This window comes from Channa argus, chromosome 20 (genome assembly GCF_033026475.1).
Source record: "Channa argus isolate prfri chromosome 20, Channa argus male v1.0, whole genome shotgun sequence".
Classification (NCBI taxonomy): domain Eukaryota; kingdom Metazoa; phylum Chordata; class Actinopteri; order Anabantiformes; family Channidae; genus Channa; species Channa argus.
Window position 1 is genome coordinate 15,796,078 of NC_090216.1, and position 15,062 is coordinate 15,811,139.

The following is a 15,062-nucleotide window of genomic DNA, read 5'->3' on the forward strand; positions in this document are numbered from 1 at the left end:
ACCCACATTTTTAAAAAACCGTCTTGCTGCCAAATCATGTTCTTCAACAACACAAGATCTATAAACTCTTAATTAGATCCAGAAATGTTTGCTTACCGGCTGCATAGCACAAACATGGAATTTGTAGTGTAGACAATGTAGTTTTTCTGAAGCCACCACAGCAATCCCCTTTCATAGCTGATAAAGTTGTTTTTGAGGCCTTTGGCTGGAGCATCCAGTGTGTTCCACTAGTTAAATAAATGTTTGGCAGCTCTAAAAGACGGTGTGCACACACACAGGTTTAATTGTAGTGATAAACAAAGCAGATCTGCTAAAAGCCAAGCAGGCTAATGAGTTTTCCGTTTCAAAAATGGTGTTTTCGTGTTCACAGGCTCCCTGGGAGGTGGAGGACAAGAAGCCTCCTGCTGAATGGCCTATAGAGGGAAATGTGGATTTCCGTGGCTATAGTGTACGCTACCGAGAGGGACTGGACCTTGTCCTGAAGAACCTGTCGCTGAGCGTCAAAGGAGGAGAGAAGGTGGGGTAGGGAGCAGTGAGGCGACTGTTAAGACATATGGCAAAAGGCTTCACTGATCATTGCTCTGTCTGTGTTTTCGTACAGATTGGCATCGTGGGTCGTACAGGGGCTGGCAAGTCCTCCATGACACTCTGCCTCTTCCGTTTGCTGGAAGCTGCAGGGGGAGAGATCACCATCGACGAGGTGAAGATAGCTGAAATAGGCCTTCATGACCTGAGGTCCAAACTCACTATCATTCCACAGGTACGCACTTACACATACCTACTTTCCTCTAAAGACACCACCTAATAATGTAATTTTGAACTGTAGTAATAATCTTCGTCCCAGTCAGCAATGTCTCTGAGACTTAAAATTTAAAGTGCAGCCACTGTCTAAAAGTAACTACATTACCTACAGTTGCGGCCCCTCAAAACCCTTTCATTATACTGTATATCTTACATTTTGTTTGCATAATCTATATAAAAATCGAAATGTAAAAATTTGAATTTGTAGTTTTATGTAATGTGTCGAATTGGCAGTCAGCAGAGAATCCAAAAGGTCCTTCACCCCTTCTTCAAATAATTTTGTGTAACATTTCATCGTGTAACATTTCATAAAAAAAACAAACATTTCTACAGTAGCTGACTAGTTTTACTGGTGTTGGTAGGTGATCTTAATCACTGACTGCCTGCAGCTTTAGATTTGTCATACAAATGTGTGAGTGGTATCGATCGCATCCCCTTTCTGTCCAACCACACAGGAGCCTGTTTTGTTCTCTGGGACATTGAGAATGAACCTTGACCCCTTTGAGAAGTACAGTGATGAAGAGGTATGGAAAGCTCTGGACCATTCTCACCTCCACAAGTTTGTCAGTAACCACCCGGCAAAACTGGAGCTGGAGTGTTCAGAGGGAGGAGAGAACCTCAGGTATGTTCACAGGGGGAAAGTAACACTTTCAAAGAAGTAGGCTTCATAAATTGCTCAGTAAATATACTCTTAAAAACAAGCGTATTTTTGTGTTGTATGATGCTGTATCAGCGTGGGCCAGAGGCAGCTGGTGTGTTTGGCTCGAGCTCTCCTGAGGAAGACCAGGATCCTCATCCTGGATGAAGCTACAGCTGCTATTGACCTGGAAACAGATGATCTAATTCAATCCACTATAAGGACTCAGTTTGAAGACTGCACCGTGTTTACTATTGCACACAGACTCAACACAATCATGGATTACACAAGGTTAGATACCTGTAGACATCTGTATGTGCTGATGAACTTTTTCAGCTTTCCTCATAAGACATTGCTAAACCAATTATTTAACACATTTTCAAACCAGCACTTTCACTTAATGCCCATATGTTGCAGGTTTTCTTTTCTACCTTTATTGGTGCATTGCAGCACTTTTTGGCATGTTACTGCAACTTGTAGATCTGAGACATAATGTGAATGCTTTGGTCAGACTGCGCATCATCTCTGCTGAATGCACTGTTGCATGGCGTGTGTTCCTTTACCCTAAAATACAGTCATAAACTCAACAGATCACCTTTAATAGAAAGGCTACAGTGTCCGAATACACAGATGTGCAGATATTAAAGGGAACCCCTGCTCTCTTATCACCTCTTATACACTTGCACATGCAAAGTTTTTCGTTTGTTTGTTTCTCTCATAACATAAGGCCTAAAGAAAATCCTACAACTGCAATGATAATAATCTCTATCATGTGCAGGGAAACTAAAGTCAATCGAAGCAACTAAAGAGTCCGTATAACGTATTATTTGTGGTTTTATATTTGAGTTCTGGGACTCTTGAATTTTGTTAAGATTATTTACAGTTCAAAATACTGCTCACATTGTTAATAATGACCCTTTGAGCCGTACTTAAATTAGCTCTGTGTGAATCGGTTGGTTTTAGCTCTTGTCTCTTCAGTCGAATGTTTAATATGAACATCCATCTTTACAACAGTTTGGTTACAGGAAAAATATGAGCACATATTTTTAAATTCAGTTTTTCTCAGCTAAACGTGTGCACCATATGCTCGAGCTCCAACATGGTTGATGTTAACCTATGAAAGGCAAGGGGAGTTCATCAGTGCTGCGCTCTCTAAGAAGACTAGTCAGACTTTCACATTGTAAGTAAATCGTGGTCTCTTCTCCCGTTACAGAGTGCTGGTGCTGGACAAGGGACAGATCGCAGAGTTTGACACACCTACAAACCTTATGTCAAAGAAAGGAATCTTCTATGGGATGGCTAAAGATGCAGGACTGACACAGTAGAACTGCCTCTTTCCCCCCAATGTGACAAACCAGGGTTGAGGATCAGCTCAGTTCACTTTAGTCTGACTTTGGCTGGCAGTGGACTACTTTGTGTGCGTGTGTGTGTGTGAGTGTGTGTGAGTGATGGGGGCACTTCCTGCTGGTTTTGTTTTTAAGCCGGACCCCATTTGAAGAATTGTATCATAGACCAATTCCAAACAGTTGTAGTCTTACACTACAGGACATTTACTCTTCAGTGATTGTCTTAAGTTCCTGACACTTACTGTACTGTCTTGTTGGGAAAACATTGTTTGGCATCTATATAGCAGAAAACTAATAAGTGAAAAAACAAGCCATATGTGTAAGTACTAGTTTATCCAAATCCGTTCTTTAGTGCCTTTTGTCTGAGGGATATAGAAAGCCAATGAATGTATCCTTTATTAGTTAACTAAATGGTGCAACAAAAAAAAAAGGAGGAACTTTTTTATTTTATTTTTTCTACAAAGAAAAATACTGTGCCACTGATATTTCCTCATATGAAAAACATACCCTTTTATGACAAACCTACTTATTTTTGTACTGTATCATTATTTAAACTAGTTTTCAAACATTTGTCACATGTAGGGAAGATTGCTCAGTTAAATGTGATTCTTCTGTGAACCAAATCTATAACAACTTGAATGGTGTACCACCAAAATATGACATATGTTATTGCCTTTATTAAAAAAAAGAAGACAAAAAAGGAAGAACACTGGGTGCTGTCTTAAAACAATACATTTTTAGATGTGTTAATTAAAGGTGCATTCCACAACAGATGGGAAATGTCTAACAGAAAGATGCTATGAAGTTGCTTTGTGGGAATTGTTGGAACCCAGCAAAAGTTTTGACCATGAATAAAATTCAGAATATATCAGCATTCCCCTGCTTTAATTCTGATCACTTTAAACTTTCTCTCATGAGTCTGAGTCAACCCTGTGATCAGCTTAGAAACTTCTCAAGTTTTCTTTGACCCCACACAAATAATCAGACATACTGAGAAATGGACTGAGAATGTATTTTTTCCTTTCGTCCACTAGAGGGCACTCACAGCCAATCTGGGATCCACGAGATATATGAACATTAAAGAAATCTCCATTCTTGCCTTTTGTGTGTTGTTGTTTTAAGATAAATAATATAAACTCGTGTACTTCACAAATAAATAAATTGGTAGAATTCTTTTCACCCCAATTTCTTCTTTAGACTCAAAGCAGTTCACAGATGCACTGACTAATGTACAAATGCTCCTGCAGCAGTGGAAGTTAAAACTTTGTGTGTCCACTTTTTGTTTTATATTTACTAGTTTAAATTGATGACTATTTCATGTTCTTTTTTTTTTTTTTTTTTTGAGAGAATGTGTCTCATTTATCATTTGGGTGTTGCTAGCTTTCAGGACAGGTAAACCTGATCCAATAGAAGCACACGGTGCAGCACCTTGACAGGACCAAGGAGTTCATCCGAGATCCCTGCAGCAATATGCACACACACACGCGCACACACACAAATGCAATGTGGCCTGATGTTTGACAAGAGAAGCTGCGGTTGCTTTTTCTCTGCAGTGTTCTCGAATTATTGATGCTGAGCACAGACTGTCTCCGGCATGTCAAAACTCACAGACGCTGATGGCCTGGGATGAACGAGTGCTCGGCCGTGTCCCCACCTGCAGAGCGGAGGGGAAGCGGCAGGCGTTTTGGCTCTGACCGGCTGCTGACTTGCCCCAGCAGTTTGTGCTGCGGGCGCAGAAACCAGAAGTGAGTGGAAGAATGAAAACAACCTCATCAAAGTGGCGACAAAGCAAGAAGCTCCGTGTTTTTCTATTGAGGGTTTGTCAGAGTGTTGCTCAATGTTATGTCTTGTGAAGACCAACCCGATAGGTTGTGTGGGTGGTCTCTGGCGGGGTTTGGGCCTCTCACAATTGTCTCAAAAGTTTAAGAGAAAAAACTCTCATATTTGTACATCAAACGTAAGCAGCTAATTAGGAATTAGCTTAGCATTGTGATTTAGAAACTAACAATGCTGACGAATCAAAGCTCACTAACGCGTTTTATTTAGCCTGTTTAGTTCCTAGCTCGTCCTCATCAGACACGTTCAAGCTCCCGCTCTCCCCATTGTTCCCACTCTTCCTGCTAAGCTAGCTGGCTGCTAGCAGACCGTTAGCTTAGCATAATTGCAAAGGGGTAATGCTAAACTCTTAGCCTGTTTTTTTTTTCTTTTCTTTTTTTTCTTGATTTGAGGCCTTGTGCTAAGCTAAGCTAAGCAGCTGCTGGCTCCAGCTTTATATTTAATGTTTAAAAGATATGAATCCTCATATTTTGAACCACAAACTGCAAAAAATTCTGAACTATATTTTTACCTTTTGATGCTTCTGTTGTGTTTTGTGCTATGCTGTTTACAGTTATATATCTATATATTTCATTATTACATATTTGATCATTTTGAAATATGTGTGTGTGTGTTTCTACACATGTTGAATTTAATTCAATTTAATTTTGTTTAAACAAAATTCACTGGTTTTGGGCAAGGTAGACTTGGGAAAGTTCCCACTACATTTTACTTTTGCTGAAGCTCGAAACCTCAAATAACCTCTCGCCTGAGGGAGGGCCATTGGATTATTTCGTGCTTTTCAGGGTTCCTGTTATTCAATTTCATGGAATGAACCTATCATTTCCTCTGTATTTGTAGCCCTGAGATGTATCCGTCCTCACCGGGCTTTGACAGGAGTTTATTAATTCTGCTTCAGTGTGAAGCGTTTCATTTGTAAATGACAGGTTCAGACTGTGCGAGAGTCGTGGGTGGTGAGCTGACTTCTTCCCGTCCTGAGGAAATGACAGGATATCTTACTTTTTGTAACACACACACACACACACACAAAATAAATCTCTTCGGCCCTTAGGAGCTCCTAGAACATTATATCTAATGAAAACAAGGTTTTTGCAGGTAGACTGTACAGAAAGCGAATTAATATGGTCAACATTGGAGGCTGGGTTGACAGAAAAGATCCTCGTACATTCAATAGCTACTGCAACAGGCTGATCTAGGTAATACAGACTGCGTGAGCTTGTTTGTAATTGGCAGTGAAATGGAGCAAATATAATCTTTCCTACAGGATCGAGACCTGCAGCTCTGGAAGCTCAGCAAGCTCGAGATAAACAGGCTTTATTTATTTGCTTGTCGTGCATACACACACGCTTATGTTGTGCCAAAAATCATCATGTCTGCAAACTCTCGCACAAACACGTTGACACAGCATGGGTCGACTGTTATTGCGCTGGAAGGCGGTCTAATAGCTCCCCTGTCCTCGGCTGAACTGTGAAGGAAACCAATCGAAGAAGTTTACACAAGAAAGGAATGAGCGGTGCAAATTATACCACCACCTTCATTCATTAAACGCTCTGCCAACACACACACGCCCACTGTGGAGCACATCACCTGATCTTCAAAGTATATATTTTTTCAAGTTGCATTGTCCTCATCTCACCTCTGCTGGCCTACCAGGCAGATTTGAGAAAGGGTGTATTCAGAACTGGGAGTTGTGTTTGCTATTTTAAGTCTGAGCTATGAAGCCAAACTCCTGAAGAATCTCTAGCATAAGGTGATAACCTGTTGAATTTGGGATTTTCTTATCAGTCTTTTGTGATCGCTGCCAAAGAATGTCCGGGGACGTGTGTGGCCTGAGTCTGTACATTTTTCCAGTAAACCCGTTCAAAACGAAATACTGTATAGAAAGACACGCTGTGGAGAATGTCGAGAGCGTTCAGTGCAGTGCTCAGGGATGAATGTCGAGGGGAAAAGGAGAAATTGTTGTGCAGCAGCCATCACGTATCACTGGTCAAGAAAACAGTTTTGTTAATTTCCAGCTACATTTCAGGACATAAAACAGTACAGCTATGGCAGTGTGCATGTTCAAATAGACATACTTTTACTTATCGTGGGCTTTTTTTTCTTTTTTTTAGGTGTTTTCACAGTGCAGCAGTGGAACAAACAGGAGGAAGAAGTATTTAAACCCTTAAATTATTTTACTTATTTAAAGTATTTTTTTCATTATGAACAACCCATTTATAACATGTATTGTGAAAGAGTAAGTACAACTTTCTAATATTAAATATAACACGTATTTCTAGAGGTTGCAATTAGAAGCCTGTATTAGACAAGAATGGGACAACATTCCTATTCCTAAACTTGAGCAACTTGTCTCCTCAGTCCCCAGACGTTTGCAGACTGTTATAAAAAGAAGAGGGGATGCAGCACAGTGGTAAACATGGCCTTGTCCCAACTTTTTTGAGATGTGTTGCTGCCATAAAAATTTAAAATCAACTTATTTTTCCCCTACAATTATACATTTTCTCAGTTTAAACATTTGATATGTCATCAATGTTGTATTCTGAATAAAATAATCGTTTATGAGAGTTTTAAATGATTGCATTCCTTTTTTTATTCCCAATTTGTACAGTGTGCCAACTTTTTTGGAATCGGGTTTGTATATGAGATACAACTTATGTATGTTTAAAATAAGGGAACGTACTCAGTGTTATTCAATGAAATTTGAAATACAAATACTATACAAAAAGTACATACAGGCCTAACCGGAATTCTTTGTGTTATCCTGAAACAAACATTATGATTGTTATAGATATTTCTGCTAATTTCATGCATGATTTCCACCGCCTCCTATCCTAATGGTATCAACTACACTCTGAGCCATGTCTCTTTTCTCGCCAGTGAAAATAAAATTCACACTTCAACAGGTTTCTACAGTAGATTGTGTACCTCTGCAGTCAAGGGACATTTAAATGAAACTCTTAATAAAACCATTTCCCTTTGACTCGCTGCTCTCCGTGCGTCTTTGCGCAGAGTGCGCTCCGGCGCCTGCGGAGCCCTTTAAGGGGTTAAACGGTGTAACCAGCAATACTTTTAACAGGCAGGTGCCCCGCCAGTCCCAGCCCAAAGCTCACCACCGACTCCTAACTGTCTTGAGTAAACTTGGCAAGTCGTGGTAACGGCGATGGGTGCAGATGGGTGGTATAAATAGAGCATCACCGGTGGGGAAGTGGGATAACAAACTCGGTTTATCGGCTGACACGTACCGCCCTGACTCGTAGACTCTCACACGTGCGATTCGCTTTTGATTTGTCTCTTAGTTTTACTTACTTCTATCCTAAAAGTAGGGGAAATCGTTTCCCTGCTCGATCTCGAAAATCTCCTCAAATGTTTTGCTTTTTCTCTCCTCCACTTGTTGAGTTGTGTTCAGCACTGGAGATGTGGTGGATGCTATTTCCAAAGTGGATCTGGTTCCTGGCGGGTACATCAGTGTGGATGGAACTCCAGGTCGGAGGTCTGCCCCACATCACCTACTCGCACGCGGGCATCTGCCCAAATGACATGAACCCCAACCTATGGGTGGATGCTATGAGCACTTGCACACGGGAGTGTGAATCAGATCAGGTAACGTCTTCGGACAAACGTTTCATCAGTCTCCGTGTAGTTAGTAAAGTAATTTAATGCCGTTTGTTTATGTTATATAACTTGAGTTTTGAATGAACATTTTAGTGGGTTGTATTCTCTACACTGCTGACAAGACAGCGTCCTCCACGTGCATTTGTCATTTCTCGCTTCTCTTGCAGGAGTGTGAGTCCTTTGAGAAGTGTTGCCAAAATGTGTGTGGGAATCGGAGTTGTGTGGCAGCCCGGTACATGGATGGGAAGAAAGGCCCAGTGGGAATGCCCAAAGAAGCCACGTGTGCCAGCTTTATGTGCACCCAGCAGGGGTCTGAGTGTGACATCTGGGATGGCCAGCCAGTGTGTAAATGCCGGGACCGATGTGAAAGGGAGCCTCACTTCACCTGTGCCTCCGACGGTATGACCTATTATAACAAGTGTTACATGGATGCGGAGGCATGCTCCAAGGGCATCATTCTCTCTGTTGTCACCTGCCGCTTCCACCTCCCCTGGCCCAACACCAGTCCCTCGTTGCCTCAAGCAACCACTTTTCACCCTACTACTGCTCCCTTCCTTTTGACTATTCCACCCCCCACCGAGCCTCAGCCACCTACCGCCGTAAGCAGCCCCACTCACCAGATTGTAAGTGTGGGTGACACAGCCAGCTTCCTGTGCGATGTGACAGGTCGTCCTCGGCCTGAGATCACATGGGAGAAGGAGCTGCCTGATGGGGCAGAAAGGGTGATTATGAGCCCCAATCATATGCGAGGGAATATGGTGGTCACTAACATTGGTCAGCTGGTCATCTACAATGCCCAGCCACGTGACTCAGGCATCTACACCTGCATGGCCCAGAATCCCTCTGGATCACTACGGGCCAACCATCCACTCACCGTGCTGCCCTCCGCGCCTCCAAAAGCAGCCCGATCTAAGAACGCGACTCGCTGCCTGCCCGAGGAGTGCGCGAAACCACCTGATAACCCGGAGGATTGTGGGAGTGAGCTGGAGAAAGTCAGCTGGTACTACGAGCCAAAGACCAACAACTGCTTCTCCTTCACCCACTGCCACAGCAGCAGTCAGCAGCTCAGGAAAGTCTTTGAGAACTATGAGCAGTGCATGCAGTGCTGCGGCCCAGAATTGTCGGGCCCTTGCGGTCTCCCCAGCCTGCAGGGCCCCTGTAAGGCCTATGAACCACGCTGGGCATACAGTAGTACCCTGCGGCAGTGTCAGTCCTTCATCTACGGAGGCTGTGAGGGAAATGAGAACAATTTTGAATCTAAAGAAGCCTGTGAACAGATGTGCCCCTTCCCCAAAAACCACCACTGCAAGGCCTGCAAGCCAAGGGGCAAGATAGTGACGAGCTTCTGTCGGAGTGACTTCGTTGTCCTGGGTCGTATGACGGAAATCACCGAGGAGAAAGACTCTGGCCACGCCCTTGTGACTGTGGAAGAGATCCTGAAGGATGAGAAGATGGGTCTGCGCTTCTTTGGCAAGGAGCCTCTGGAAGTCACCTTCCTCAACATGGACTGGAACTGTCCTTGCCCGAACATCACAGGTGTTGCCGCCGAAGGACAGGTGATCGTAATGGGTGACGTTGAGGACGGCATGGCAGTCCTTCAGCCAGAGAGCTACGTGGGTGTTTCCAGCACTCGGCGTGTACGGAAATTAAAAGAGCTCCTCTCCAAAAACACTTGTGACCTTCTCAAAATGATCACCAACAACCCTGAGTAGACTTATAATGTGTAGATAAAGTTTAAAAAAACCCGACTCGACCGCAACACGCTGCCACGTCCGGAACGCTGTTGTGGTTTGACTTTTACAGCATATTCTTGCTACATTTAATGGATTTCTCAGTGTTTTCCTGATCGGGCACCGTGTCATTTGGCATTGTGTGTCTTATTGTGATCACAGCTGAGCTTTTCTTTTTACGGTGCAGTCGTTGGTGTTGAGGCTTGAAATACCATGCATGTGAACACGGGAGACATTCATCAAGATACTCTTGTTACCTAAATACCGCAGACTCCGTCCTCCTTCATGCCCTCTCTTGCCTCCTGCAGAAATGGAGGCTGCAGACTTGCACCAAATAACGAAACAGACATAATTAGATTTTCATGCCTATACTTTAACTGTGATCCTTCTTTTGACTTTTCTATTTTGCCAGCTTCATTTTTTTCTTCCCCAACTAATGCTTTCACTGACAGAAGTTGCTTCCCTTTCACACATTTACTCCCAGTTTTCAGCAGCGCATGTGCAGGGTTTTGCACATACGCTACAGAACAAAGGTATAGTTGGTTCATCCAAATAAATGAGTTGTAACATATTTTATTAATCACCACATTTTCTCTCAATTGTTCATTTCTCCAGTTTCATATATTTATTATCATGTACGTTTTTGTTGTGGTTGTTTTTTTACTTCACATCCCTTTTGAAATTGCATTCTCCAATATTTTTCTGTGCAACGCAGCAGACGAAGGTAACAAAATACATTTTCTGTGTATCTCTACATTAAACAAGGCTATTCTGACTCCACTACATCAATGAGCAAATATCTACATTTTCTACTCTAGTACAATTCTAAATGTAATAATAGCAAGATTAGAGAGAACCAATCAGCTCAGACGTTACTCCCCTGTCCTTAAGCAAAACTCGGGTACATGTGTAATTAGTGAAAACACTTCCAGGGTGGATACTGAAGTAGTTTCCACAGAGAGGCTGCATCTACTGTAAAACACTGAAACACCCCTTTTTCGCTCCATTAATCTCACTGTCTGCTTTCTACCAATAAAGTGGTTCCAGTTTAGAGCTGACCTCTCTAGCACTGGTGTGTCCAAATAATTTTGATTTGTTTATGATTTATGTATTTAACATAACATAATAAACCAGCACTGATCCACAGCAAAGGACAGGGAGAAAAACATGTCAAGTACTTTTACGTTTAATACTTTAAGTAAATTATTAATCATGTAATTACTTACTCTTACTTCATTACGAATGTCAGTGTGGTACTTTTACTTTTACTCGAGTGTATTTTTGTATATTTGTGTATTTGTACTTTTACTTTTAGCCCAGTTCTTGAGTACTTCATTGACCACATGTGAAGAAAATAAAGATTTTGTAGTTTTCTTCAGCCTCCTTTTATTGATCAAAATTTTGCAATTTTCACTTGTATTTTCACTCTACGTCTGGCTGATTTGTTTTCCAACCTAATACCAACTTGTGTGGCTAAAATCTTTTTAAGCTTGGTTTTGTTGCATCTGTACCTACTGGAGAACTGAGAGCAGCTGCTCTGTGTACCTGTGTGGTTACTCTGACAGGCTGTGATGAAAGAGATTTGGGAATAGCATGTCCCCAGCCCACCCAGCCTTCCACCTCCTGCTTAAAACCCCCCAAAACAGAACCAATCCAGTCTAAAGACCCCTGTGGCATTGTAAAAACTTCACCCTATTTTGCTTTGCCTCCATCATCCAGTCTAATTGGATAAGGAGCCCAAGCTGTAAACCTAAGATCCAGTCCCATACAAGAGTTATGTGTTTCATGTTGTGCCAGCCGGCGTCTCTGGGTTACTAGGAACAGGCCTTGGTGGGCTTCGAGGAGGGTGTTCTACTTCCCAGATGAGATTCTGTTTCTCCCATCCAGAGCAGCAAGGGAGGCGGGAGATGGGCCCGTGTACGACTTTCTTTTTCTAGCCAAACCACCAGGGAACTCAGACCTGCACTTCAGCAGCTGTTGAGAAGTATTAGACCTGCAGCACCTTGGATCATATCAGAAAGTAAAATAAACAAACTTCATATCAAAAGTGTCTATCAGCCGTTCTTAATAAGGACACAGGTTTATTAAAATTAGTAATGTGCTCACTTTAGTGAATAAAGTTTTTCAACCTTGAAATGCTTTGGAAATCACCTGCTGGGAAAAATATATTTATTTAAAGTCTGGGGCAATGTCACTTAATCTCAAGGTTGCATTCTTGTAGGTTACTGTGAAAGACTATGGATTGCAATATGTCAATGAGTGTCCTGACAAAGACATAGAATACAATTAAAGGATTAAGAGAATTTATTTGTATTTATATTTACAGTAGGATATTATAAAGTTATACATTATTTTTACAAGGTACAGCATATTCATGTTAACTGTTATGGGTCAATATCCTAAGTGCAAATATGAGAAAAGTAATAACTGCAAATATGGATATTTACAAAGTAATGTGCAGTTGTCTTCATTGTTTTTTTTTTACAATGAAGTACAGCTTACTTTTATCCGGGGCGGCAGTGGCTCAGTTGGTAGAGTAGCCACCTACCGACCATACGGTCAGAGGCTCGAGCCCCCGCTCACCCCAACCACATGTCCAAGTGTCCCTAGGCAACACACTGAGCCGAACACTGACACCCCAACAGCCCATTCCCATCCTCAGTCGCGCAGTGCGGGTCCCAAGCCCTGTAAAAATTGGGGAGGGCTGCGTCAGGAAGGGCATCCGGCCTAAAAACTGTGCCAAATCAACATGCGGACAATGATCCGCTGTGGTGACCCTGAACTCACGGGATAAACCTGAAGGACAAATAAAAAACGCTTACTTTTACCTATTCAGGCATCTAGTAATCACTGGATCTTGTTGAGAGAACTCATCACAAAGTGACTATTATTATTATTATTATTTTTGTATTGAATGTCTTTATTAGGTTGTGACAGCAGGAGATGTGGCTGAGTGTAGAAAGATAATTAAAATATTTGCAGATAATGGCTGGTGTTTTAACCGCAGCATGGAACACTTCAACAGTTCAACCTTTTTGGCTTAATCAGTGAAATGAGTTGTAATTTTAACGTTATCACTGGGTACATGTGAGCTCACCATTGTCTCTCTAATGTAGTTTGAATAGAGTCCAACTGGGAAACTTTATAGCATTGCACCTGTGAATGCAATCAACAGTTCAACTGAGGGAACTAGTTCAACTGTCAAAACACCCACAAAGGCCATCAATTATTTTTCTCATCAGATTTCCCAGCAGATGTCCATAAAAAAAAACAACAAAAAAAAAAAAATAAAAACACTTTTACCACTTCAGTGCATAGTCTAGGGTCTACAAAAGCACAATTTATTATCAATTAAAATTCAGCATATTCGAAACATGTGTGATCCTTATTTTTCAAGCTCTTTTATGCTTTTCTAATTTGAGCCGGGCCAACCAAAAGGGTACAGGGAGTTATGCTTTGATATGCTTTGCAGAATTTTCACTCATATTTTTTCTCTCCTTCCTCTCCTCTTTGTTGATTGGATGGGGTCATTGCGTTCATGAGCTCAGTTCACTCAAGGCAAGAGGAGTCGGTGTGGTCCATGCGAGGCTCCGATGTAGACCTGCACCAGGTAGAAAGGACACGCACACAGCACAAGCCTACGACAGTCAAGCCAGTTAGAGTCGGCCGTGCATTTCTATGCGGTGCCTCCAGAGGAGATCGGACGGTAGCACCTGTGTAACAAATCATCTAGGCGGGTGGTTTAAGACCTCTGATTCATGACCTGCATCTGTTATGGTCATATCATTTGGAGCGTTGATCGAAGACATACAGTAGCCATTCACACGCTTTTCGCTGGAGATGAGCAGTGTCCCTTAGCAGTATTTCATCCCTGGGCCACAGCAGCTGAAAGGTTTGAAGCTGGTAGGTGGTAGCCGTGGAGGCTGACAGTTCAAATCCTCAGTTCTGGAGGGAGAAATGCTGTCACTTCCACGGCTCAGAGTCAGAGCTGGCCTCTGAGCAGGGCCCTTCACACACTAACCCTCCTTCATCACTAGTGACCGACATTGAACATGTAATCAGTGCATGATTGACAAAGGCAGGAATGTTGAGCCACTTGAAAAACTATCTACCAACCAAATCTGATCTGTTCTGTTCGGGTTTTACACTTGCCAAAAATTGTAAAAGTATTAGTTATCTAAAGCGGGTTGGATAAAGAAGCTTGTATTTACTAGTGTAAACCTGACCTGGCTAGTGCTCAGCGGTGCACTGTGTCTGCAGTGCAGGTAAAAAGGATTTGTATTTGAAGAGGTTGTGTGAACCACAGCATCCTCTGCTGTTGGCTAAGGCCTGTGTGCATACAGCTGCCCTCTCCCATACTTAAGAAGAGTGACCACATCTTCCCAGAATTGCTTTTTCCACATGCATCAATAAATCCTAAATCATATTTACATAAGTCAGGCAATTCAATGACATTCCCCTGAGTTTTTTTTTTTTTCTTTACCAGTCCGTTAAGAATAATGCTGGATGCCGAACTACCTGTCTTGCAGAGACCTGCAGGTTTGGATTGAAAACACTGAGCATCCATTTCCCCCTGAACTCTAACCAGCTGCTCAGTCCTGGCAGAAGAGAAACCTAACACTGCCATCGTACAGCATTTTTTTTTGGGTGCTGTTTGTTCCAAAAAGTTCAGTTCAGAGGCCGATTGCTTAACTAAGGCAGGTATTTCACAAATACCATTGAATTGTGTGGTTTCACTTTGATGTTAGAAGTTGTAATAGGTAAATACAGCTATAGAAGAGTAGAGTTATGTCTGGGAAATAACATGACATAAGGGCGGAATATGGCTGAGCCCCCAGTGATCATGTCATCAAATGATGCAGTAATCCCCTATGTTCACTAGATGGCAGCACAGTATCACCTAATCTGTTAACCGCCAACGTTACATGCAGAGGATGCACACAGTGGTACAGGACTGTGGCACCTTCTCCGTTCTTTTTCTCACAGACTCACAGACAGTGGCCCCCTTCTCAGAGCGTTATTACAGTGCAGGAACCCCCCAAACAGGGATTTGCTGCTGCATGAGTAGAAAACAGCCCAGATAATTGACTGTGTAATGAA

At 42.3% G+C, this 15,062-nt stretch overlaps 2 protein-coding genes across 7 annotated transcripts in view; both read left to right on the forward strand.

Annotated features, from left to right (window-relative positions):
• abcc3 (ATP-binding cassette, sub-family C (CFTR/MRP), member 3) overlaps positions 1-3,881 on the forward strand; it is a 38,196-nt gene extending 34,315 nt beyond the window's left edge. For all 6 annotated transcript variants that reach the window (XM_067487526.1, XM_067487527.1, XM_067487531.1 and 3 more), the window contains 5 exons: positions 371-517; positions 602-760; positions 1,257-1,423; positions 1,535-1,729; positions 2,652-3,881. In XM_067487526.1, coding sequence (XP_067343627.1) covers positions 371-517; positions 602-760; positions 1,257-1,423; positions 1,535-1,729; positions 2,652-2,763 — 780 coding nt within the window. In that variant the 3' untranslated portion in view covers positions 2,764-3,881. The remainder of the gene's footprint in view (positions 1-370; positions 518-601; positions 761-1,256; positions 1,424-1,534; positions 1,730-2,651) is intronic.
• Positions 3,882-5,399: 1,518 nt separating this feature from the next.
• LOC137105393 (WAP, Kazal, immunoglobulin, Kunitz and NTR domain-containing protein 2-like) lies at positions 5,400-11,334 on the forward strand. Its single transcript, XM_067487537.1, has 2 exons — positions 5,400-8,220; positions 8,400-11,334. The coding sequence occupies exons 1-2, from the start codon at positions 7,984-7,986 to the stop codon at positions 9,942-9,944; spliced, it is 1,782 nt and encodes a 593-aa protein (XP_067343638.1). The 5' UTR covers positions 5,400-7,983; the 3' UTR covers positions 9,945-11,334.
• The last annotated feature ends 3,728 nt before the right edge of the window (positions 11,335-15,062 follow it).